We start from the raw sequence: 23824 nt of genomic DNA, 5'->3' as shown, positions 1-23824 counted from the left end.
TTCTCAGGCTTAAAAGCTCACCTTTTATCAAACGCGGGAAGAAAGGTAACTGACGTTGTTCACTGTCTTTTAATACTGTGTAACCATACATATTAACACATGTCCAATTAAACGTGTGCATTTACGGGGTGATTTCTCAGGCTTAAAAGCTCGCCTTTTACTAAAAAGGTAAATGCAAAACTATTTTCAATCAGTTTATTGAAACACTCCCGTTAAGGATTGCAATAACATATTCGCGAGATAAAAGAACGAAGTAGGGGGAAATGGAGGAACAGCCGCAAACAGCGAAGAGCAAAAAATTAATTAAACAATTGAGAACGGAGCGAGTTAAGCATACAAGCATGTTCATAAGGGAAACAAAGCACGGTGTAAAACGTAAGTTTCAATTAAGTTTATAGAAACGCTCCCGCTGCGGATTGCAATAACATATTCGCGAGATAAAAGTTTAATGAGAAGACACGAGGTATAAACGAACCACACGCCGTGGCGCACCGTTAGGGGCAACAGTTTCAACCATTCTATGATCTGCTTCTCGCAACTGAAAGACGGCACATGGCGGATGTTAGCCGACTTGCTGACCGCAACATTAGGGGCTTCAACTATGGCGCTGACGCCACATCTCAGTGCCAACACTTTGCAGACTGTACTTAAAAGACACGCCCTCCTCACTGGACAGTTAAAAACACCAATCAAACTAACGATGACATCAAGTATTACCCAATCAAAAGTAGGAAAGGAGGCATCTTCATAAAATGCGTCTGGGATGATTTGCATGAGACGCTGCTTTAAAAAAAAAATGATAAAAAAAATACGGGATAAATCACGTCCAGTATTGATTCAAAACGGGACGCGCAATTTCATTCTCAAACGCGGCACGATTCCGTATTTTAAAGGACGGGTGGCAACCCTACAATGCCAGGTAACCACCCATACAATCACATTGTGATTCAGACTAGGAATGCAATGAATGTAATTACCCCGATCTACATACAAGGCGAAAGTCTTGCAACATTCAAAGATGATGGTTTGGGATAAGTACACCATACAACATAAAACAGCTTATGAAGCCTTGAACCGAAAAAAGCAAGATCTCAGAGATCGTAAAAAAAAAAATAGGAGGTAATGTTGTTTTACTCGCTGTAGATTTTAGTCAAACATTACCAGTTATTCCACGAGGGAGACCAGCAGATGAACTCAACGCGTGTTTAAAATCCATGCTTCTCACACGCTCGGTTATATGTCGCGTGTTCTCGGGTAGGTGCACCAAAAAATGTATACATTTAAGCATGTAATGGGCAAACAAAAAATGAGGTATACCCGAAGGCACTGCAGTAGTACTTAATGTAACTTTACTTCTTAAACATTAATGTTTTACTGTTTAATAATTTATACGCTTCTTATATGTTGTTCAAATTCTTTTATCAAAATACCACTGACAGCGCAATGCACGATAACATGGAGTGAATACACCATATGCATCCGCCCACGGCTGCCCTGCTGTGCGCAGATAGGAGTTGATTCTACAATAAAATAAAATAAAGATAAAAAGACTAAAACAATCATCACCCATAAAGCGTGTGTGTGTGTATATATGTGTATATATATATGTTGATATGTGGATGTGTATATGTATATATATATATATATATATATATATATATATATATATATATATATATATATATGTAGATATGTATATATATGTGTATATGTATATGTATATATATGTTTATATGTGTGTGTGTGTATTTTATATATATAAAACACAGCAACACTCATAACAATGACAACACAATTACATTGACAATCATGTTACGTTATTTTTAAAATGTTTCCTTTTTTTTTCATAACCTCTTTAACACACTACTTCTCCGCTGCGAAGCGCGGGTATTTTGCTAGTCTATAATAATAAAAGGCAAAGCCCTCACTGACTGACTGACTGACTCACTGACTGACTGACTCACTCATCACTAATTCTCCAACTTCCCGTGTAGGTGGAAGGCTGAAATTTGGCAGGCTCATTCCTTACAGCTTACTTACAAAAGTTAGGCAGGTTTCATTTCGAAATTCAAAGCGTAATGGTCATAACTGGAACATATTTTTTGTCCATACACTGTAATGGAGGAGGCGGAGTCACGTATCGCGTCATCACGCCTCCTACGTAATCACGTGAACTAAAAACAAGGAAGACATTTACAGCACGAGTCACACGCGGGAACGAAGGTAAATGACGTTAATTTTTGACTGTCTTTTAATACTGTGTAAGCATACATATTAACACATGTGCAATTAAACGTGTGCATTTACGGCGTGATTTCTCAGGCTTAAAAGCTCACCTTTTATCAAACGCGGGAACAAAGGTAACTGACGTTGTTCACTGTCTTTTAATACTGTGTAACCATACATATTAACACATGTCCAATTAAACGTGTGCATTTACGGGGTGATTTCTCAGGCTTAAAAGCTCGCCTTTTACTAAAAAGGTAAATGCAAAACTATTTTCAATCAGTTTATTGAAATGCTCCCATTAAGGATTGCAATAACATATTCGCGAGATAAAAGAACGAAGTAGGGGGAAATGGAGGAAGAGCCGCAAACAGCGAAGAGCAAAAAATTAATTAAACAATTGAGAACGGAGCGAGTTAAGCATACAAGCATGTTCATAAGGGAAACAAAGCACGGTGTAAAACGTAAGTTTAAATTAAGTTTATAGAAACGCTCCCGCTGCGGATTGCAATAACATATTCGCGAGATAAAAGTTTAATGAGAAGACACGAGGTATAAACGAACCACACGCCGTGGCGCAACGTTAGGGGCAACAGTTTCAACCATTCTATGATCTGCTTCTTGCAACTGAAAGACGGCACATGGCGGATGTTAGCCGACTTGCTGACCGCAACGTTAGGGGCTTCAACTATGGCGCTGACGCCACATCTCAGTGCCAACACTTTGCAGACTGTACTTAAAAGACACGCCCTCCTCACTGGACAGTTAAAAACACCAATCAAACTAACGATGACATCAAGTATTACCCAATCAAAACTAGGAAAGGAGGCATCTTCATAAAATGCGTGTGGGATGATTTGCATGAGACGCTGCTTTAAAAAAAAAATGATAAAAAAAATACGGGATAAATCCCGTCCAGTATTGATTCAAAACGGGACGCGCAATTTCATTCTCAAACGCGGCACGATTCCGTATTTTAAAGGACGGGTGGCAACCCTACAGTGCCAGGTAACCACCCATACAATCAGATTGTGATTCACACTAGGAATGCAATGAATGTAATTACCCCGATCTACATACAAGGCGAAAGTCTTGCAACATTCAAAGATGATGGTTTGGGATAAGTACACCATACAACATAAAAGAGCTTATGAAGCCTTGAACCAAAAAAAGCAAGATCTCAGAGATCGTAAAAAAAAAAAATAGGAGGTAATGTCGTTTTACTCGCTGTAGATTTTAGTCAAACATTACCAGTTATTCCACGAGGGAGACCAGCAGATGAACTCAACGCGTGTTTAAAATCCATGCTTCTCCCACGCTCTGTTATATGTCGCGTGTTCTCGGGTAGGTGCACCAAAAAATTTATACATTTAAGCATGTAATGGGCAAACAAAAAATGAGGTATACCCGAAGGCACTGCAGTAGTACTTAATGTAACTTTACTTCTTAAATGTTAATGTTTTACTGTTTAATAATTTATACGCTTCTTATATGTTGTTCAAATTCTTTTATCAAAATACCACTGACAGCGCAATGCACGATAACATGGAGTGAATACACCATACGCATCCGCCCACGGCTGCCCTGCTGTGCGCAGATAGGAGTTGATTCTACAATAAAATAAAATAAAGATAAAAAGAGTAAAACAATCATCACCCATAAAGCGTGTGTGTGTGTATATATGTGTATATATATATGTTGATATGTGGATGTGTATATGTATATATATATATATATATATATATATATATATATATGTATATATATATATATATATATATATATATATATGTAGATATGTATATATATGTGTATATGTATATGTATATATATGTTTATGTGTGTGTGTGTGTATTTTATATATATAAAACACAGCAACACTCATAACAATGACAACACAATTACATTGACAATCATGTTACGTTATTTTTAAAATGTTTCCTTTTTTTTTCATAACCTCTTTAACACACTACTTCTCCTCTGCGAAGCGCGGGTATTTTGCTAGTTTAATATATTCACCCATTATATCTAACACCCCAGAGATCCTATTATCTTTAGATACAGAAAAAGCATTTGATATGGTTGACTGGGGCTACCTATTCACTACATTGCACAAATTTGGGTTTGGTCCAAACATATGTGCATGGATCAAACTACTTTATACTAGTCCAGAAGCCTCAGTTCGTATTAATATCATCATTTCAGATGACTTCAAAGTAGAACATGATACTCGACAAGGATGCCTCTTATCACCTTTTCAATCGCTATTGAACCATTGGCTGTATACTTTCGAAACTCAACAGAGATAAAGGGGATTTTCAGTGAAGGACTTGAACAGAAAATATCAGTATATGCAGATAATATGGTACGGTATATATCAGACCCACAGAATTCTGTGCCAGCAGCCCTAAAAGCATTGCAGATTTTCAAAAGATATCTGGACTTAAAATGAATTTGAATAAAAGCGTGTCTTTTCCAGTGAATTCTCTAGCAGGTAATATCAGACTTGACACCTTCCCATTTATCTTAGCAGATCAGTTTAAATATCTACGGTTAAATATTACAATATAAAGCTCTTTTTTCAACAAAATTTTGCTGTCTGCATGGAAAAAATAAAACAACGTAACTAGATGGTCTACCCTCCACCTTACGTTAGCAGGGAGAATCAGCCTTGTTAAGAAGACCATCCTTCCCAACCTGCTCTTCCTTTTTCAAAGCATTGCCATATACATTAAAACATCATTTTTTTTAACAAATTAGACTCAATCATAACTTTGTTTATTTGGAATTCAAAACATCCACACATCCAAAGGGCGACTACAACGACCTACAGCAGAAGGGGGCATGGCACTACCCAACTTTCAATTTTATTACTAGGCATCAAATATACAAGTTATAAAGATCTGAACATCGACACAAAGTAAAGAATATCAACAAGCTTGGTCTGCAATAGAAATAAAATGTTCCAGTACTTCTTTATATTCCCTGCTCTGTGCCCCTGTTAATACAAACTACCGTCATTACACTAAAAATCCAATTACACTTCATTCTCACAGAATATGGAACCAATGTAGGAAGCACTTTGAGACAGAAAAGCTTCTGTCTGTTGCACCTCTATATAACAAACAACTTTTTTCACCCTCTCCAACATATACACTGTTCAATGTCTGGGATTAAAACACTTCTTGTACATAGATAATGTCTTTGCATCCTACGAGCAATTGCGCTTCAAATAAAACTTCTCATCAATACAATTCCTGCACTACTTTCACGGTAAAAACTTTGCTAAACAGAACCTGCCCAATTTTCCTTACCTTCCACCTTGTTCTATTCCAGAAGAATTATTGATCAGTCTTGAAGACTCAGATACCATCTCTACAATTTATACAAATATTTGAAAGTCTCTTCCTTTCAAAGACGCTAAAGTACATTGGGGAAAGGATCTGTCACTCTATATTTAGAGTCATTCAACTTAAAAAAAATTTTATCAAGCACATTTATCTCATTTAAAATTGTCCAAAATGTTTGAAGGGCAAGATTCCACCTGTGAATGTTGCAATCTAGCTCCAGCCTCACTGGGCCACAAGTTCTGGGCATGCTCCAAATTAACAACATTTTGGACAAAAATCTTTGCATGCCTATCAGACAGCCTTGGTGTCACAATCACTACTAACCCCCATTAACAGCAGTGTTTGGTGTACTCCCAGACGGCTTTAAAGTGGAGAAGGATAAACAGGCTGTAATTTCCTTTCCTTTACTACACTACTAGCACATAGACTTATCTTGCTCAACCAGAGGAAATCTACCCCACAACTTTTAAGTCAGCGGGTAACTGATGTTCCACACTACTTGCAATTGGAAAAAATGTAATTCTCACTTAGAAGATCTGTTCAAATTCAAAAAAAAAAAATATGGCAGGATCTAGTCAATAAAATTTTAGAATAAGCTTCCATTTTGGGCCAAAAAGACCAGTCTGCCATGCACTAAATGAGACAGGACCTGTTACTACCCCATGAAAGGCAACATGAAAGATGGTCAAGGCAGAAGCCAGAGGGAAAGAGCAGAGACAGTGCTAGGTAGCAAGATACACACATAGTAAAACAAAGACAATGTATGTAAATGTCTATGGATTTTGTGGGTAGGGCAGTAGGGATGCACTACCAGGACACTGAACTAATGGACTACTAGTGAAAGCAAAAGGATACAGATGCATTAGCAGTTATAGTACGTAAAAAATGCGTGGTGATTCTAGTGTTAATCAACTGCAGCCTATCACAGTAGCATAATGCAAAAAAAAAAAAAACAGGAATCATTTAAGCACTTAGATATCTAAAGTTAATTTTTTCCTGATTTTAAGTTAATCGAAAGAATCACATCAAAGAGAGAGTTCTGCAGGTTTATGCACTTGCTCTTTAAAGTGATTTTATTGATAGACACTGCAATAGTAATACATACTGGAATTTGCAGATGTCAGAAGCAAAAATGCAACTCAGCATGAAAGACTGTGATCAGCAATGTTCTCTCCAATGTTCACAGCATATATATACACAAATGTATTTTTTTAAATACAGTTCAAATTTGTGCATGTCAAGCCCAATGTACCAAACCTTGAGCACATTGAAAATACAAAATAAAATTCAGATAATATAAACATAGTGTTGTTGTAATGTACAATGAAAATAAATGATATGTAGTAAATTCCACTTGTTTCAATTAAACAGAAAAGAAAAAAATTCAGACCTAAACATTTACCTGTCATACAGTCCTCTTCTAAGAAGTGTTTGTACATTGTTTTTATACCATGCTCCCAAAAATTTAGAGGAAGTAATTCATCTGACTGTTACAACCATTTTCAAATTACCATGTAAAAAATGATAACATCTGACTTAAAATAAACAAATTGCTATGATAAAAAGCTTTCACTGAGAGGTGTTACAGACTTAGTAGCAGGTTTTTCCATCATAACTTTTGTGTATTACTTGCAATCTTTCTCATTTTGCACATTCTCAAGGGTTCAAGTGTTTTGTATGTAACAGAATTATAACTCTGTAATCTCACAGGATTTCAATTATCCCCTCATGTATTTTCTTTGACTGTATTTCTAAAATCAATTTAAAATAAAAGGCCATCAGATTACTTCAAATTAGTGTCATGACTTTCAGTAATAATTTATTTTCATGTAACAACTTTAGATGTAAATATTTCAATATATTTTTTATTGAAACTCTTACTCCTTATGAAAAAAGCAGTTCTACTTAATAATACTTTATGTCAAATACAACAATTAGTTGGAACAATCACCACTCCCTTAGTTGAAGCTCTGCCTAATGATTTTACCTTGTCTATAAATCTTGTCCTACTAACCAAGGAGACAGACATGGCATTTTTAATGATGAGCATATACTGTATCTCTAGTTTACATGATATGGCATTATTTATGGTCCCAATGTTAAAAGATCAAATCCTGTACTTGCTATATTTTTAATTTATTAACAGACCAAGCTTGCTTAACTTGTTTTAAAGTTTACCAATCCACTTTCTGAATAATTTGTAAATTATAATACAAATACGTTGACAGAAAAAAAGCAAAGTAATGGTATTAGCTATTTAATTGAGAACATAAAAAGCTAAATGAGTACTATATTTTCATACTGAATTCAACTTTACATGAATACAAAAACACATATACAATACATATAGTATATATTAAAAATACTCTATGTATTATACATGCAAACAAACTTTGTAGAAGAATTAAACAAAACCCTAAAATGTACTGTAATCATTGAATTTAATAACATCTATATAAATAAGTACAAAAAAAAAAATAAACTTACTGCTCATTTACAACAAAGATACAGTTGTCCTGGGATGGCTGTCCTGAAACTGGATGTTTGCAAGTCACCTTTCGTTCATTGTGGCTGTAAAATAAAACAAAAAAACACTATTTCAGATGTGGCACACATAATACATCTAAACACTGACACAAAAATATATTATACGCACACACACACACAAACACTGTATAATTGTGAAAGTGAAAAATGTTGTGAAAGGCATAAACAAATGCCTAGGGTATAATTTTATACTAAGCCTACATAAAATATGAGATTTTTTTTCTTTTACAAAATTATTTTGAAACAAACATTAAGTTTCATGCTTTTTTTCTTTATACTTGCAAGCTCAACTTTTCTAATAATAAAGCAACTAGAGCTATGTAATTATGTCTAACTCTGATTCTGCTTGTGGCTTTTACAAAAAAACTGCAGCATAGGCAAAACCGCAACCCATAATATGCATTTGAGAACAGGATCTTTTGCCTAATGAGTTCCTTCTGTTAACTTATTTTAAACAGCTCCCTCCTGCAATTAAATTTAAAATAGCTAATAAAATGAATTCACTAACTCCTTCAAGACTACAAAATTAAAAAGCTGCACAGGGTATAAATTTCCCACATCTGAAAAACTGAAAAATAAAGAAAAATAGGCTTTTAAAACACACACACACCTAAAGGTTCTACTAGTGGTAAATTTTAGCATACTTTTTCAGTCAGCTTCAATATAGAAAAATATTTAAAAGATAAAACCACTTAAAATATTAAATCTAATTTAAAAACAAAATCCAGTGATCACTCCTTCAAAAAGCGTAGGTCTCCAAATCCCGACTAACAGAAACACAGAGCAAGTCAAATGAATACACAAGTCTCAAGACAAATATGAAAAAAACAGCACAGTTGCTGTACTTGTAACAAGAAGTTACTGTAGTCTATGAAATGGGCATTGTTGTATTCTGAACACATCATCAATGGCAATTAGCTCATAAGCCACTCTTTAATAAGAATGCATGTTAAGAGAAGAGTAACTTAAGAAATTTATTGCATGAAATTTAGCAGTACAGTGAAGATTTTAAAGTACACGGCATGTTGTAAGAAGAATATGAGTAAAAAAGTAAAAAAAAAAAAAAAAGGTGTCTGGGCTATTTTGTGCAAGTATCCTTAGAATTTGAGCTAAAATAACCTTAAGAATGATTATAAATAATGTCAGTATTGAACAGTCCTATTTTTTTTTAATTTGCCGCCATTGCCATGTACACAATTGTTAACAATATTCCATACATTTTTTTCATACTGAACAAAATCACTAGATGATTATTTCCTGTGCACAACGCAACCATAAAATTTGGTTCAAACTCCAAAAACCCGTGCTCTGACTAACAGTAGATGTCTAAGATACTGTATGTAATAAATGCAACTGCTTATAAGCTAGTTTCTCTGTTGCTGGAACAGAGTCATGGGATGACAAGACCAAGATAAATGACAACTACATACAAATCAAATTAACAACAATCTGCTTATAGTCGTTAGTGAATTAATTCCCTGTGTCATTTTATAATCTGTTTCAAAGAACAGGGACGCTCACTGAAATTAAATGTGAACCAATGATTATAACATACAGATGGTAAAACTATTTTACAATTTTTGTTTTTAACTCGTAGTTTGTTTTTCATAATGGGTATATTTAATGGATAAGTGAGGCATTCTAACATTTTGATTCTGTAAGTCAGCATTAGTGAGATTACCATATAATAAAATATATCATGCACAACAGGTATTAAATTATTGCCATAATTTATGTGTTAAATGGATATGCAGGCATTATATAGGACATCGTTTTATGTTATAGTTACATATTCACACATAAATTTCTCAAATGACCCTGTTCAGAATTAAACAGGCTTAGAAAACAATATTTTATGGTATAAAAGTATTTAGTTTTTCAAAATCAATACTATAGATTATCTGGGTTGCAAGTAAGGCTGTTATATTGAATGTCACTATTCAAATATAATTTAAATGTATTATAAAACATCTTATTCAGACAGAACACTAAGATTCTTTAGGCATTTTTAAAAACATCCTCCAAAATGCATTTGAGGACAGATTCTTTTTTCTAACTCGCATCTCTGCTCTTGGATCTAGTTTACTAATAATATATTTTTAAACATTTCTATGGCACTGTGAAATTACCGTTCTACTGCTGATTCTGTTCTGATTTACTCCTGAACCTGCGATCCCTGAAACACTACAGCTTAATGAAAGAACTCTTAAGCATTCATCATACCAAATAAAAGCTGGTTTCCTTTATCTCTAACTAGCTGTCCCCTGCAGCTCTGCCCACATAGTAGTGAAACAGGACAAACTTTAAAAATCAATAAACAAACAGGAATCACTAGCTAAGGGGAGGCAAGCTATGCTCCAAAATGTGGCGAGAGGCAGACCAACTCAAACGGAGGCTGGCGTGTGAGTGACGAGGGCCCAGCCCATCTCCTCACTCCTGATGTCATGCTTTCCCTTCCCCTTGGCCCACAGCCTCTGTCTCGGATTAGTGCGAATAAATCACTGCTTCAAGCAAACTATGATAATTAGTGCGATGAGAAAAGTCGCCAAATCAACCGGAGTGTTCAAACAAATTATAAAAAAAAACAAGATCTAAAACCGTTAAGTAAGTTCTCTTGTGGAAAGCAGACAGACATACAGACAGACGTTGGATTTTATTTTTATATAAATAGAGAGATGACGACGGAAAATAACTGTCATTTTTCTGATGTTGCTTTTATTATTATAAAAGCCTTAAAAGTATTTTAAACAGACTTCAAAGTGTCAGCAGAGCTCATTTAACTACCTTAGCTAACACATGGTTTCATGTGGAGTCCAAGTTAGCTTGAAAAACTCAATTGAGTTTAGTCCTGAATGTTATTCCTTAATCAACTAATCCTACACGTATCACTGCACTGGAATCCCATGTTACAAAGTATCAAGGAACTGATCTTCTTTTTACACCTTTCATGCTTTAAAATTTTGCTTGATATTGTTTGTTAATGGAGTAGTTTCCTGATAAACACTAAAAATAATTTTTACAGAACTTTTCTAAGTTGCTGTGAATAAAGCCAAAAGTTACATGTATAACGCGAAAAAAAACACTTAAAAACCATTATAATGCAACATTAAACACAGAAAAAATTCTAAGAGGCTTATCATGCCGCAGCAGTGACACATAATGTCTGTGATGCTCTTTGATTTCCAGGAATGTACATGCACTATACTGAATGGATCTACCTGTCACCGAGAGGCGTGGGTAAGCCATTGAACCCCATTTGCGAAGGAGACCGGGGCTTACAATTGTTCCCCACAAATGAGGAATTCCCAGTAAGTGTGAGTCATAAGCTCTCACTGATTAAGTCCTTACCCTTAGTACACAGTGCAGGGCACACTACTGACTGCATGGTTTAGTGATATCCTCGTATCGGCCCTGCAGCTGTTGCTTGCAGCTTCTGGCTTCTCCAGGAAGCAAATGTTTCCATAGATAAACCTGTGGAATGATCATTATTGAGCCTCAACTGATGAGACCGGAAGGCTGGCGCATCTGCCTGACCCTGTCTTCCCCCTGCCGGTCCTGCTTCAGCCTGGGTGATGACTGGGACAGGATTGACGCCAACATCTCTTCTGACCCCCACCACTGAGAGTCCTGCCCACTCATCCTACAGGACCCAAAACTGTTCCTACCCTTTATCTGTTTAATTAAACTATTTTGCCAAGTGCTCCTAAGCACAAACGTGTTGTGATGAGTTTATAACTTTCAGCATACAAAATTATGTATATGGTAACAAGTAGCAAATGTGTATATTGCATAGGATCCACTGAAACATAACCCCATTAGATCAATGCTTCAGTACCTGTGGTTTCCATTTCGGCAGGGTTTTTTAATAGCGTATCCCCTGTGGAAAATGAGAATTGACTTTATCTTAGTCACATACAACAGGCGGACCAACAATTTATGTCATAATTCAAGACTGGTCAGATTGAAGGTTTGTAGACTGCTGACTTAGTATGAAAATGTTCTTTCTGTTGTACAAACTCCATACAATTATGACTATTTTCTTCATGCTTTCAAGGTTCTTTCCTCACTTCAAGTGTTGCACTTTAGAGCCAAATTAAATGAATGAAGACAATGTTGAAACCTGATAAATGCTCATCCTTACCAGAGTTTCCTCTTTGTCCCTTTCAACAATATTGCAGCACATAAATGGTCTTCTTTGTGTGATCTTCATACCTTTCTTTCCACTTTATCACACTCTCCTCAGCTTTTACCTTACTCTATTTTTGATCATCAAAACATTATCACCATACTTTAAGCACTGAAAACAAACAAATCAGTGCTGATCCCAGACGCACTCCATATCTAACCTTGAACTAATCAGCTTTCCTACTATCCTGTTTTCACACATTCATACATATCTTGCATTACTTTCATACGGTATTTGTTTTGGCATTTGTCAGTGTCTAAGGCATCACCAAAATAGCAAGGATTACACACAAGTTTCTCCTCTTTTCTCTATTCCTTTCCATTAATTATCTTTACGGCAAAGATAAAGATAACTAACATCAACAGTGAATTTCCTGGACCTGAATGGCAGCTCATCAACCTATGTCTCTGCTCTTGACCAGTTATCTAGAATGTTCTTCTACTTTTTGTCTCATTCTCCACACAATTAGCTACTATCATGTCTCTTCCGAGAACTTGTTTCAAATGTGAATTCATGTGGTGATGCTCTTCTCCCCATCTAATGTGTTCATTTCCTCATATAAATATTTAAATGCCTCATGCATGGCCTCGGCCACAGCCCTTTTTCATCATTCTTGGCTACAACAATGATGCCAGATGTATCAAGGAGCAATTGAACTGCCCTGGGTAGGAATGACATACCTATGGGAATAACAGCATATTTCATTTTACATCAGCTCCTACCCTTCCCAATGTAGTGTGTTGTATACAACAAAAAATTTCAAATTCAATACAGCTACAACACCAACTCTTAGGATCAGTAATGTGGAAGTTAGGATCTCTTTCACTTCATAAGGTCTTCCTTAAATGATTACTGAGTCAGCAAGTCACTAAGAGAGATTTTAAATATCTAATCAAAACATAATTTTACATTTTTAAAAATATGTATACTGTGTATTATACCATTAAAAATCACAAACCGAATTTATCAGGGACTCTCGTACTGCTGTAAAGAAAACTGCAATAAGTTACAAAACAACATGCAACCTGAGCCTACAAGATAAATAAAATAAAACCACTCAGTGTAGAATATTAAAAAATAAATGTATTAAAGCCTCATTTCATATGCCACTTTGGCAGATACAGCTAAATTGTTTAACAGACACTAAATAATTTGAAGCAGACTATAAATGTCTAACAGTACCCCATTTGGCAATGACTGCTAGCTATTTACTGACATCAGCTGGATGTTTGCCACTTCCAAGTCATTTTTCACATTCCAACTTATGAAGTCATTGTTGAAGGAAAAAGAAAATATCACCAAGCACCCTTTCTGAAATAAATCATTTTGTGAACTAAATTAAATGTTCCCAAAGAAAGATGTATTTTTTTCAGTATTACTGAATGTTACAAATTAAACGACTTTAATAAACTGAAACTGAAGTCCAATTAGAATATACTCTAAGATATGTTATATAACTAAGTAAATAACATTTCTTTGACATATATAAAGAATTTTAAATAACCAATTTCTATTTCGATGACTGACAAAGTGCTACAACCTACAAAAAGCATTTTTAGCATTTTTCAAACTATTATTTTACTCTTCATAATGTATTATAGCCATTTCAAATCACTACACTATCATTAAAATCTATATACTGTGTATATAATGCAAAATTGACTGACTCATTTATTCACTTACTCAATAAAACAGCATTTCCCACTTAGCCAAAAAGCTGAAATTTGGCAGGATTGTACATCTAGGCCAGTAGGTATCCACTAAGAAAGGACATTTCAATACAGCAACATTTACAGGTTCATCACAGTAAAGAGACCAGAATTTACATCCTAGTTCCTCCCTACAAGGTTCTCTCCATGTCTGCATGCATTTCTTCTGGGTGCTCTGGTCACCTCCCACAATTCCATGACATCCAGATTAGGTCAACTAATGACGTAAAATTTGTTCTTGTCTGTGTGTGTCCACACGGTGATGGACTAGCACCTTATTCAGGGGTTTGTCCCTGCCTTGCACTCAGTCTCCATGATCCTGCTCAGAATTAAGTGGACTTAGAAAATGTTATGATAATATTTACAGGTGTAAAAAAAAAAAAAAAAAAACTACAATAGAAAAATAAAATACCACAAAATCTCAAAAAAACTTTGACTGATCTGATTAAAATTTAGGGACATAATAGAATAAAATTAGCCAACACATCTTAATTTGTCAATGATTTATTTTGTTCATCAATACTTATTAATATTATGTTAATTTACATATTCTGCACAGTGCTGACAGCGGACTTTATGCAAACAAAGGATGCAGCTGAAGTGACTGACAGCCACACTAGCCAATATGGTGGAAATGCAACTGAAGAAGAACGGTTGTCCTTGACAATAAAAACATAGATATAATCATATTTGACATGTACAGTGTGAAATGCAAAACAGAAAGTTCAATGATGCTCAAGGAAGGTGCAAAGCTCAATGGCTAGCCAGAGCATAGAGCTCGAGTGCAAGTGCTAGAGCAGTGAGTGTTGCTTTGACAGAACCAACCAGGACATCCCATCTATGAAAATCTTGAGTGAGACTTTGTCTACCCTGCATTTTTCAGCCCTAAGCAGAAGTCCCAACTCCTACCCTGGGAGGTATGTTCTGTCTCATAAGAACCAGTTTTTGATGCGAAGGCCTAGCTTGCCTGTGTTCTTCCCATTCCTGCTTGTCACCCAGTTGGCAATGTATCGGATCTTCAACCTTCATCTTGTCAGTGGTATTAACAAAACACCTCATTACTAAGAACAGTTCTACAATTCAGCAAAATTTGCACAAAGAACATCTGTATGGCAGGGTAATGAGAAAGAAGCCCTTTCTGCACTCACGCCACAAACAGAGTCGCTTGTTGTATGCAAATGCTCATTTAGACAAGCCAGATTCATTATGGAACAAAGTGCTTTGGACTGATGAGACAAAAATTGAGTTATTTGGTCATAACAAAAAGCGCTTTGCATGGCGGAAGAACAACACCGCATTCCAAGAAAAACACCTGCTACCTACTGTTAAATTTGGTCGAGATCCCATCATGCTGTTGGGCTGTGTGGCTAGTTCAGGGACTGGGGTCCTTGTTACAGTCGAGGGTCAGATGAATTCAACCCAAAATCAGCAATTCTTCAAGATAATATTCAAGCATCAGTCACAAAGTTGAAGTTACGCAGGGGTTGGATACTCCAACAAGACAATGACCCAAAACACAGTTCGAAATCTACGAAAGCAGTCATGCAGAGCGAGAAGTACAATGTTCTGGAATGGCCATCACAGTCCCCTGACTTGAATATCATCGAAAATCTATGGGATGATTTGCAGCAGGCTGTCCATGCTCGGCAGCCATCAAATTTAACTGAACTGGAGAGATTTTGTATGGAAGAATGGTCAAAAATACCTCCATCCAGAATCCAGACACTCATCAAAGGCTATAGGAGGCATCTACAGGCTGCTATATTTGCAAAAGGAGGCTCAACCAAGTATTGATGTAATATCTCTGTTGGGGTGCCCAAATTTATGCACCTGTCCAATTTTGGTATGATGCATATTGCATATTTTCTGTTAATCCAATAAACTTAATGTCACTGCTGAAATACTACTGTTTCCATAAGGCATGTTATATATTAAAAGGAAGCTGCTACTTTGAAAGCTCAGCCAATGATAAACAAAAATCCAAAGAATTCAGAGGGGTTCCCAAACTTTTTCATATGAATGTATGTACCAGTGTTAAAATGGCTATTTATATGCATGCTGTGAGGTTGTAATATAAAATATCACAATAAATTTAATGTAATTTAATACCTTATTGCTAGTCTAGGACTAGTGCTGGAAGGTATGACCAAAATTCTATATCACGGTATTTTTCAAATATTGGACAGTATTTTTTTCCCATGCATGAGTGGATGTTAACCACATTTTCCACTGCAATTACTGGCTAAGAATAACCAATTCCACTGTCATGAGAATTGTACATTGTACAAAAAAACATTTTTATGTGCACACAAGTATTAATACAGGTTTGGATGGCCCATAAAGTGATAGTTTTCAAGGGGGTGGCACTAATGAAGAGAAGGAATCACATTGCATGACAGATGCAGTCAAAATATAGAACTTTTATATTGAACACTGTTTGCAAACAATTTAAACAAAAATTTTGACAACATATTTTCAACCATCCAAAGAAGCATTTAAACTTAGTAAAATATCCAGAGGTGCTTGTCAAACGTTGTATTGCACTGAACATGTCTTAGAAAAGGAGTAAATAGTAAATATTTTTTGTAAACCAACTACACTTTGTTAATGTTAACAATCTCTGTCTACTGACACGTTATAGTGACTTTTTAAACAACTTTACCATCATTAAACTGCATAATATTTAAACTAACAAATAATAACAATAAAATAAATAATAGTGCAACTTCCAGTAATAATACTATTACTTCCAAGACTTCAAGCCTAGGTGCATTACACAGTATACACCAAATTAAAATAAAATAAAATAAAACAAGTGTAACTTGGTGATGACATCTTTACCAACTGAACTATAATTAAGGCAAACTGCATTAATATGGACCTTGCTTCAAGCTAAGCTATATACATAAATAATAAAACTGCAACTTGCATTTACAGTATAATGCTATTTGTGGTATAGCTCTACAGAATCGTATTAGGGCCATGGTGAAGAAAAAAAAAAATACGGACACAGTTATGAAAAAAAAACTATATGTCGAGATTAAAGTCGACATTTCCACTTTATTCTCGTAGTTTGTCATTAAAGTAGAATGTCGTAAACTAAACTTCATCCTAAAATCAATGTTTAATTCACTAGATTTTCTCAAACCCCGTCATAAGTTAATGTAGCACATTAAATGCTTTGTGTTAAGTGTTCCCTATGCGTTACGCACTTCTTAAACTAACTTCCTCTTACATTAAGCGGCAGCAATCACCGCACAGAATAACTTAATGATATCCCTGGTCTCTGAAAATGTAGAATGCTAAGATAATTTTTTATGATGAAATGCATTACAGCAGGTATTAAACATGCACAATAGTGTGGCGGTAGTGCTGCTTCCTCGCAGTAAGGGGTCCCCAGGTGTACGCTCAGTGTAAAGAACTTTATGGCAGGTGTGACAAGGTTTTTTCTTTCTCCACATAACCAATCACCACACGATAAACGTCCTTGTGAAATGAAAACTAGTTATAAACTTAGACCACGGAGTGTTCAGAACTTTAAAAAAAAAAAATCTTCGTTATACATGTTTAATTATGCCGTCCATTCAGGGTTGCGCCCATCCCAGCAAGCACTGTGTGCAAGGCAGGAGGAAATCCTGAACGTGGCGCCAGCACATCTCAGGGTGAATACGAGCAACACATACACTAGCAGGGTTAATATAGCATAACAAAACCCGCCATCCTACAGGACTTTGAAAGGAAACTGAAGCACGCCGAGTAAACCCACCAGAAAAACATTCAAATTCAAAGCAGGGAACACCCGGGACCCCATTGCTGTGAGGCAGCAGCGCAACCTCCACGCCACCGTGCCCCCACATGATTAATACATTTAATGCATTTCATCATGAAAATTATATCAAGTATTTATCTTAGCATTCTAACTATTCAGGGAACAGGAATATCATGAAATTAATGTATTCTGTGTGCTGCCAGCGCCTACTCTTAGTGCAAGAGGAAGTCAGTTTAAAAAGCAGTAGCGATTAACATGGCTCCTGGAACACTTGAGCTACATAACTTATGACAGGGTTTGAGAAAATCTAGTAAATTAAATATTCATTTTAAGATGAAGTTTAGTTTACAATGTTCTACTTTAATAACAAATTGCGAGAATAAAGTCAACATGTCGACTTTAATCTCGACAAACGGTGAAAATAAAGTAGAAATGTCGACTTTATTCTCATCATAAGCATTGAGATTAAAGTGGAAATGTCGAGAGAAAAATCACCATGTCGTCACACTATTACACAGTACCCAGGTACATTACACAGTATTTAAAAAAATAAAATAAGTACAACTTGGCTTGCAGTATTATCCAGTAGTATAGAAACAGTATTCACACATTTGAACATAATGGTCCACATCCAACCTTTTAAATCTAAAGTATCTCCAGACAACAGACGTGACTCCTTTTTCCAGCAAAAGTTCTTCTATGTCATCATGTTCAACTTTATCGTCTGCTACAGATTCAGTTTCGGAATGTTCTCTGTCCATTTTCACCGCGGAATGCATGCACTCCGTTGTATGCTTGTTTAGCGGTGTAGCAGAGAAAAATAGAGCCCCTGCGCAACACTTCCACTAACGCATGTACTCCATTGCATGTGTTTAGTGGTGTTGCAGTGAAAAAGGTCCCCCTTAAACAGTTTCCCACTGTGCCACGTTCCGAACGTTGTTTAGGCAATTTAAACCGGTGTTACAGTATAAGAAAAATCCATATCATAACAAAAATAAAAAACGGTTTTCAGTATGAACCGGTATACAGCCCAGCACTATCTAGGACTATCTTAAAATAAACCTGATCCACTTCTCCAGTGCTCATTTGGCACCAGTCACGCTTTCGTCCACTGCAGGATGTGCCCATGTATCACATTTCACTTCAGTTGTTGAATGTTCTTTGCAGACAAAGTCATTGCAAGAAGAACATTTCATTGTTGTCATACATACATAAGTACCTGTGAGGTGTATCAAAGGCACCATATGGAACTTGTGACTGTGCACCCACTCATAAAACCGTCTGGGAACACACTGGAGGGAAACCATTGTGACACGGTACTTGTACTACATTAAGTTAAGGATAGATGGACGATGATGCTGGTAGGGTCAAGTAGAAGGATGTTGGACAAACATAACAGATTGGTGTACAAAATACACCAGTGCGAGTAGTTAAGGGATAAAATTGAAACTGAAAAGTAAAATCATTGACACACACAAAAAGATGAAAAATGCACAACTTCAAGAAAATCAGCTGTAGCATTGCTGAGACTGTCACTTTTCAAATACTGAAAAGAAGGATAATCCAGCAGATAAATGAGGAATTTGTAAGACACCTTTCCAAGTGATACCACATTTCACTGTTACATTCTGTTATGTTCTTTTAAAAATATCCTGTGGTTTTTACATTTCATAGTAATCCCAAAGCACATAAGTTCATTAACAAATTAATACAGTCATAGTCATGATCAAACCTACTTACTCCAATTCAGAGGAGCAAGAGCCTATCCTGTCAGTACTGACTACAATGCAGGAAAGAGGCCTGGACAGGAAACAGTTCACAGGTTCTCTCACACACCAAGCCTCACACTGGGACTAATTAACCAACACACATAAGGCTTTGAGAATTTGAGAAGAAAACTGGAGTACACAGAAAAAAAACACAAGATACAGGGAGAACATGCAAACTCCACAAAGACGATCAGGTGCTGGATTTGAACAGAGTCCGCTTGATCTGTAAAGTGGCACTGCTAATCATACTGCACTACTATGCCACCTAAGCTAAGGCTACATACTAACTATATTTTAACTAAACAGCATTTACACTTACAGCCTTACAATCTCAACTGCTTTAAAGTTGCAGAAAATTATACTCAGAGAAGAAAAACAGTATAGCATGGATAAAAAAATCAAAATACTTATTATTTATCAGAAACAGTAAGTTAAGAGTGCTCTTTAAACAACATTTTTTACCTATCTATAACACATTTTCAATCTCCCCAACCAAGTCTGAAATCCCCCATGTGTTTAAGTTAAGGGAGAGTTCCATTAATATTGATTTTAATATTGTTAATATCTGTATTTTGCATGCTTTTGTGGTTATTGCAAACTGAAAATAAATGCTGTTCATGCATGTCACTCATATGTCTACTTATAGAATATGACATTAAAACAACTTGTTAAAAAAAATCAAAAACAACATACTTTTGCTTTTTAAATGACAATAACTTATGCTGTGTTTCAGTATAAAATGTGGTGAAATATTAGTATTTATTTTTCTTTAAATTATATACCACAATAATACTAAAAACCATGCTAATTTTATTTTGTGATGTGCAATTTTTCATATCGGTCAATCCTTAGTTGGTGCCAAAGGGGCTGGTTTGAGTATTTCTGTAACGACTGATCTGCTGATCTCCTGGGATTATCACACACAACAATCTCTAGAGTTTACTCAGAATAGTGTGAAAAACAAAATATCCAGAGAGCAACAATTCTACAGAATGAAATGCCTTGTTGATCAGAGAGTTGACAAAAAGGCTATGGTAAGTCAGATAAACATTGTGTACAATTGTGGTGAACAAATAAGGATAAGAGAATGTAGACCACATCGAACCTTGAGGCAGATGGGCTAGAACAGCGGAAGACCACATTGAGTTCCGCGTCTGTCACCCAAGAACAGAAAGATGAGGCAACAGTTGGCACAAGGTCACCAAAATTGGACAGATGACGACAGAAAAATCTTAGCGCAGTCTGATGAATACATGATCTGCCTTGTCTCAACAGTCCAGGATGGTGGTGTTCGAGTAATGGTGATGGGAACATTTTCTTGGCACACTTTGGGCCTGTTAATACTGATCAATTATCACTTGAATGCCACAGCCTATTTGAGTATTGCTGCTGACAATGTGAATCCCTTCAGGGCCGCAACTGACCTATCATCTAAAGGCAACTTCCAGCATGATAATGCACAATGTCACAAAGCAAAAGTCATCTTAAACTGGTTTCATGAACATGACAATTCAGTGTTCTTCAGTGGCCTTCCTAGTCAAGCCTCAGGTGTGTTAAGGTATAAACCCTGATAAATCACCCTTTGTTGACAGTTGTATTAACTGTGTTGTATTAAACAGAATTGCTGATTCTAGTCTTTGCAACACATCCAATTAAGAATTTTACATTAATATATACACATCACAATAAATTTGAACCTGACGTTGGGTGAAGTTTCTATTTAAATAGGTCCAGTAAGGCACAGTTAAAACGTGCATGTAGATTCCGGATTGCAGAGAGAAGGAAGAAAGCAACCTGTTACACAAAATATTAATGTGTTGTTATATTTTTATTCTCTGAGGCTCAGGGTATGGACATTTAAGAGACATGGAAATTCTTTCATGTGAATACCAGAGTACACATGAAAGAAGAGAGGATTAACAGCACAACCATGTTCTAAATAACTAAACCTGTGCGTCTTCCCTCTCTCAGTGAAGTCTCCTTATCTGATTCTGCTATGAAAGCAGTATCGAAGTAGAGAAGACTCAGCCCAAAGCTTTTTTAGAATTTGCCAGGAATTTATGAATGTCCTTAAATAAGTAGGCTGGGCCTCTGTCAACCCTTCAGAAGTTTCCACCTCTTTGAGTGACGGATGTGATAGTGATGGCTTTGAAGCCCAATTTGAATTTTATATGAAATATTTATTTTATAACATAATTGATATAGCCTTTTCTTAAATTTTTTTAAAGCTAATAAGGTTGAGAATAAAGAAATCTGAAGAAACTAAAAAAGAACAGTGCTTAGAAAGTTATTTCCTTAGGACACAGAAAAAAATTACAAAAAAAAAAAAAAGTGCTTGCTCTGCATGTGACAGTCATCTGGAACCAAAGGATACACTTTAGCCAGGCAAAAAAAGTCTTTAAAAAATGGGCTTATAAGGCACACTGCAACTAAAAACATTCTTGTGAAAAAGCAACAAGCTGAACAGATTGCAATATGTGGATAAAGTATGATGCAATAACCATTGGAAGAACAGCTTATGGACAGAAATCTGAAATTTTTTGTTCTCAGCAATACTAGTGTGCCAAAAGAGGAGCTCCACAGAAGTACATTGATACCCAATTGAGCCCCATGTAAATTATGAAGCTAACTCTGTTATGGTCTGGGGTGCATTTCAGCCAGCAGTGGTAGGGCTATAACTACTGAGAAATATAAAAGCATTTAAATTTATCCTGCTGCATCTTCAAGAAAATAACTGATTAGCAATGCTGATTGCCACAGTGAAAATAGGTAGATTTGTTCCTTGTGCCAGTTAAAAAAAAAAAAAAAAAGGTATTATTTTAAAATAGTAATTAGACTAGGGAAGGTTACAGTGTGTGATTCTTGTGGAGTGATGATAACATGGCCAGGCCCTGTGTTACTTTCTTTTATACTGCTTCTTTAATTTTCTCTCCTATCACATGGGCGCAGTAGACAGCTATGGATGTCTATTCATGCCATGGGTTGGGGGCTTGTGGGGGTTTGTTTGGTAGTAGAGAAATAACTGGCTTATTTTGCACAAATATTTCTTGCTTGCGGAGGGTAAAAAGTTTCTGTAACACCATTGTGATGAACCTCTGCGTGTTAAACTGGAATAATCTTAATAAACTTGCAATGTCACAGTATTGCAAAGTTTTCAAAAGGAGATTAAGGCTCAGTTTGTTTGCAGTGCTTGACTAAATTTTAATAGTAGTGAGTGGACATAAGCGATTCACTGTACTACTCGGGTGTTCAGCAGGTGGTCAGAGTGTTGCTGGATGTCCAAGAAAATTCTTGATAAACTATATATAATTTTTTACTTTTTTTTTTTTAATCTGAGTTTTATTAAACTCAGTCGACTTGCATCTTTGCACATGTGTACTGTATGTGACCTGCATGTACTGTATATAAATGGTTGCCTTAGTGGCACTCATGCCAAAGCAGTTTAAATTAAATGCCTTTGTTTATATTCAGTTTCCTTATAACGATTTGGAGGATTGAAATTTCTGTTCCTTAATAAAAAAAGTATCAAACAAAAAACTTTTTTTTTTTTTTTTAACACTAGAATCCCTGAAGCCTACGAAAAAACTTGTAATCCCGGGCCACCTTAAATTCTTTCACACCTCTCCATGAACATTTTTTGTTTTGCAAATGTCAGGCAGCCCGCTCTCCTATCACCCCCACCGACACAGCTTTAGTCATGCGCCAAGTTCTCCCAGCTTAAGTCTGTTTATCTGGGTGTGAGGTGCCTTGAATTATATAAGATAAACAATATATCACTATTTGGAACACATACATTTCATATGTGTTCCGTGTCTATAACGATCTGTGTAAATGTAGGATGACAGAAAATGTGAGGCAAGAAATGTTGAACAAATAACTAGAACAGAAACTTTTTTTCATGTTCTACTAATTGACAAAATGCTGACATAAAATGTATAATGTGTGAAGACTGAAGTCCAAATATCAAATAAACACTTTCACAAAAGACACATATGTATAAGAAAACAAGTGCCAAGTACAAAACTTGCCAAGGTATCATGCACAGTCCTGTTTGTGATTATGTTTTGTGTTGGTCTTTATATAAAAAATATTTATAATTTACTTATATAAAAGCCAGATCAAATGTTATTTACCTTGATTTATTTACTTATCTCCCTACAGTGTAAAGATAACAAGTAGACTGCAGAGCTTCCTGTGTTTGATCGACACAGGCATGCTGACGAAGTACATGTGTACTGAAGTGACTAGCTGCAGGTGGAAGCTCCTGT

At 35.8% G+C, this 23824-nt stretch overlaps 1 protein-coding gene across 11 annotated transcripts in view; it reads right to left on the bottom strand.

The window, feature by feature from the left end:
* The window catches only part of plekha5 (pleckstrin homology domain containing, family A member 5), a 493187-nt gene that overhangs the window by 218015 nt on the left and 251348 nt on the right, over window positions 1-23824 (bottom strand). For all 11 annotated transcript variants that reach the window (XM_051935446.1, XM_051935440.1, XM_051935428.1 and 8 more), the window contains one exon: window positions 8064-8147. In XM_051935446.1, coding sequence (XP_051791406.1) covers window positions 8064-8147 — 84 coding nt within the window. The remainder of the gene's footprint in view (window positions 1-8063; window positions 8148-23824) is intronic.

This window comes from Erpetoichthys calabaricus, chromosome 1 (assembly GCF_900747795.2).
Source record: "Erpetoichthys calabaricus chromosome 1, fErpCal1.3, whole genome shotgun sequence".
Taxonomy (NCBI): domain Eukaryota; kingdom Metazoa; phylum Chordata; class Cladistia; order Polypteriformes; family Polypteridae; genus Erpetoichthys; species Erpetoichthys calabaricus.
The sequence above is the reverse complement of the archived record's forward strand: the minus strand, read 5'-3'. Positions and strand labels throughout refer to the sequence as shown.